Below are 4289 nucleotides of genomic sequence, written 5' to 3' on the forward strand. Positions count from 1 at the left end.
CGTTTACATGCACGTTCTTAAGCCGATTATGCTTAATAAGCCGAAAACGCACTTGGTCATGTAAACGCGGTAACCCGTTTTCTTTTATCGGAGTAAGGTCATAAACGGCGTAAGCATAAACCGGTCGCAACAGGTAGTTTTTTGCCTCTTACTCCGATTTCGCACGGCATGTAAACGCAATAACCCGCTTTCTGTCGGCTTATTGAAGTGCGCATGTGTGATACGTGACAGGAACGCATCGTCAGTGCAGATTTAAGCGCATCTAGACCGAGCAAACGTCTTGCAGTAAAGAAAGAAGGAAATATATCACAAAAGCAGACTTTTTCATGACTCAGAAAATGATAAAAATGTATTCTCATCTCGTGCAGCAGAAGTAGAAGTGGTTCAGTCACAATACTGCATTTATAACTGCATGACAGGATAATATATGAGCTGTAAGTTTCCCGACATGTTGCAAGTTGACATGTTGCAAGCTTAATTTAACATCACAACTGACAAATGTGTGGAATACTCAGAGTCAGATACGCAAATGATTATATTTTGACGTCACTACAGGGAAATAACCTGATTTATTAATGAAGTCATGTAAACGCAGATTACTTGCGTTGCCAGGTTACTGATGTGCATGTAAACGGGGAAAATTTTTGATATTTGTGATAAACTTGATATTTGTGAGTTATCAGCTTACTGGTGTGCATGTAAACGTGCTCAGTGCTATGTGCAGGTGGCCGATTCCTTCTAACACTGTATTGACCTTTATTTCTGCTTTCACAGTATTTTATTACTGGACCTTTGTGTTTTTGAATTGGATTTTTTATTTATTTATTTTTTTTTAAATAGTTTAGGTTCATATCAAATAAATAATTTTATATAGGGTTGATAAGGGAAAGTCACATGGGGTAGTTGCCTCAAGAGCTATATCTCAGATTTTGAGTAAAAACTGACATACAGTCGGACAACAATTTGTATAATTAACTATATAATCAAGGCAGATTTTTACTCAACATTTTATATTTTAAAATGTAATTCACTTTTCTACAATTAATAACAATACATTTTTTCAAGAGTATTAAATGGTAGATTTTCAATAGAAATAAAAGGTCAACGTATGTTCAGTGAACTATATTTTTTCCCTTAGGCAATGACAGTAATAATGTTCATGATTATTTTATTTTATTTTATTTTATTTTATTTTATTTTATTTTATTTTATTTTATTTTATTTTATTTTATTTTATTTTATTTTATTTTATTTTATTTTATTTTATTTTATTTTATTTTATTTTATTTTATTTTATTTTATTGCCAAGACTTTAAGCTGTAGGACTTTAATTTAATTAAAAAAAATAAACATAAACTTATAAACATAAACTTACCTTCAGAAATATTTATTGGGGTAAAAAAAAGTAAAATAAGTGTAAAAACAACCCCTGGTCTTCCCTAAAGATTCTTAATAATATATTATGCTTCAAATAAGATGTTTTACACCTTATTTGAAGTAAACAAGATATGATTACCTGGACTGTTCTTTTCTTCCTAACTATTTTTTCCCCCTTAGGCAATGACAGTAAGAATGTTCATGATTTATTTAATTTAATTAAATTTTTTATCACTTTAAGGTAAAAGACTTTTACAAACAAATAAATAAACAAACGTATAAACATAAACTTACCTTCAGAAATATTTATTGGGGTAAAACATTTTTTAAATAAGTGTAAAAACTACCCCTGGTCTTTCCTATAAAGTTTCTTAATAATATACTATAATATATAATTTGATTTACATCTTATTTGAAGTAAACGAGATATGATTACCTGGAAAAATTGACTTTTTTTTGTAACTATAATAAATCAGGCAACACTGACTGACTCATTCAGAACTGATGAATAGGTTGTCTTATGAATTATTCAAGAGCCCTCAATTATGCAGTGCTGTGCTGTAGTTACTGTCTCTGCATTAGTATAGATACTTGTCTGAGACATCACTGGCCCCACCTCTTTCCTGCATTTACTGCAGTATACAGCTTATGTGTGTGTGTGCTGTACGTGTTTGAGTGTATGTGTGCTCTTTAAGCTTATCTTTTCTCTCTGTTGACAATCTTATGGTGTTTCCTTTACCTTCTAACACTGCATCTTTTATTTTTTCCTCTTCATCTCTCCCTTGCTCTGCCTATGCGGTCAGCATCGAGAGCACTGCATCCATTCATGACTTCTGTGTGAGTTCGGCTGGCTCAGCAGAACACTTTTTGCTGGTGTAATGCTGACTCCGTTTCTGAGCGGGGATGTAAAATCAGTGCTGGTCAGGGGTGAGGCCTCGTCCTTGGAAATATCAGAACGATAGAGTTTCAACAGAGCATTTATAAACTAACTCATGCAGTACAGCTAGAACCACGTCAATACAGCATTACAGCATATACATCTCTCTCCTAAGTGTGGTTATCGGTCATGGTGTGTTTGACGGCTGCTGGTATTGATTTGGTTAGAGATGGCGTATAGATTCAGGTCCCTGCAGTGCCAGCTGGTTGTGAATCTAATGCAGTGTGAGACTTTTAATGACATCACCCACACACATTTGCCAGGCAACAAACAGAATTTTAACTCGTGTGTGGGTTCTTAATTGAGGTGAATATTAGACGTTAGGCTTATGTAAGTGCATTGACTTGTTTTCCTGGAAGGGCGCTGAAACCTGAGGAGCTTTAGCCTCGATCACCATCTGCCCTTCCCCATAAGACATGATTCTCTCATCTTTGTTCAGTCCATCCACTTTCCCTTTTAAAGACAAAATTAATTCAAAATTCATTACTTAATACATTGTGAATGATTAATAAGACTCTGAGTCTGACTCTGTTTGGGTGTAACGTGCACTTTTTACTAACCAGTCAATTACTGATCGATAAAATCTAGTCCCGTCCTACACTTAGTATACACCCTACATTTAGTTTTATAACTATAAAGGAATATTCCTGGGTGAATATGAAAACAAGCTTTTAGTAATGGACTTACAGTTATTATATATTTTTTTATAAAATAAAGAATTTTATTTACTTTATCAAAAATATGAGTCCCACATTCCTTATTTCAAATTCTCTTGTATAATTGTCTCATAGACTTCAATTCTAAGCGCATTACTGTAAATACATTTTTATTGTATTTTTTACAAACTGAAGGATGACTAAATTATTTCATGTTGTAACCTCAATTAGTTTTTTTAAAATCTAAAATATACCTTTAAACTCACTGTTAGTTTCAATATTACAGTCATAAACATATGCTGTATTTGTCATTAAACATATCTGCAAGATAGAGTTTGTTGTTCCTGCAACCACCGATCTATATATACATAATAGCACATGTTTCAGAAATTATGGCCTGGCTAGCAGTCAAGTCTTCATCCAGTCCAGGGTGAACATATGGCCCAACTAATGGATGGAACACAACATTAACAGCAGAGAAAAAGGTCATGCTGAATCATGCATGGTTAACATGAGAAGCATTTGCTCTGACTGATATTTGTGGATATTGAATTTGTGTATAATTGCTCTTCACTGGTTCACTCAGTCACCCCTGTTTCAGGCTGCAGTATTGTTTTGCAGTATGGTAATGTTTTACAGTGCTACACCAGACATTTTTAAAATTATTTTCAGGTAAAATATTTAAAAAAATTTTCTTTCCTTTCTTTTCTTCTTCGTTGTAAAGGACTGCTTAATTCTAGAAAAGAATGATTTCCACCACCCAGTGTGCTCATTCCAAGATGACTTCCAAGAGTTTGAGATGATCGATGATGAAGATGATGAGGAAGAAGAAGAGGGAGGAGATCCTGATGCCCCTCCCTCACCATCAGCATCTCCTCCCCCCTCTCCTATTCTGGGCACCCTGAAGAGCCGCCCAACCACTTAGTACTGTAATAACGTGCTTTGCTGTAATAATGCAGGGAACCACTCGTTATAAATCTCCTAACTGTGACATTTTCAGAAATAGAAGTCGCGTTTTTTTTCATCTGAAACGTGCTGCGATTTATATTTCAAAGCCACTCATATAATGCAGAAACACTCAAGCAAGCAAAACACGCTCAACGCGTGTATGTATTTGTACTGAAGCAGAATAGTGCAGCCTAGCGCATTTCACAGAGGCTGCTAGATTCACTTTCGCCAGTAAGTCGTGTATGCCTAAGGTTAAAAATAAATTGTTTTTATAGTGAATGCCTATAAATGTTCTTATTTTTACGATTTAGTTTTAATCCAAATATGGCGTGTGTTCAGTGAGTGAACATCAAAGATCACACAACAGAAGT

At 34.4% G+C, this 4289-nt stretch overlaps 1 protein-coding gene across 1 annotated transcript in view; it reads left to right on the forward strand.

Moving 5' to 3' along the window:
* The window catches only part of mapk8ip2 (mitogen-activated protein kinase 8 interacting protein 2), a 42056-nt gene that overhangs the window by 23939 nt on the left and 13828 nt on the right, over nucleotides 1-4289 (forward strand). The window contains 2 exon segments of the mRNA XM_016527521.1: nucleotides 3695-3894; nucleotides 4128-4158. Coding sequence (XP_016383007.1) covers nucleotides 3695-3894; nucleotides 4128-4158 — 231 coding nt within the window.

Source organism: Sinocyclocheilus rhinocerous, unplaced genomic scaffold, assembly GCF_001515625.1.
Source record: "Sinocyclocheilus rhinocerous isolate Xijiao unplaced genomic scaffold, SAMN03320098_v1.1 scaffold2646, whole genome shotgun sequence".
Taxonomy (NCBI): Eukaryota; Metazoa; Chordata; class Actinopteri; order Cypriniformes; family Cyprinidae; genus Sinocyclocheilus; species Sinocyclocheilus rhinocerous.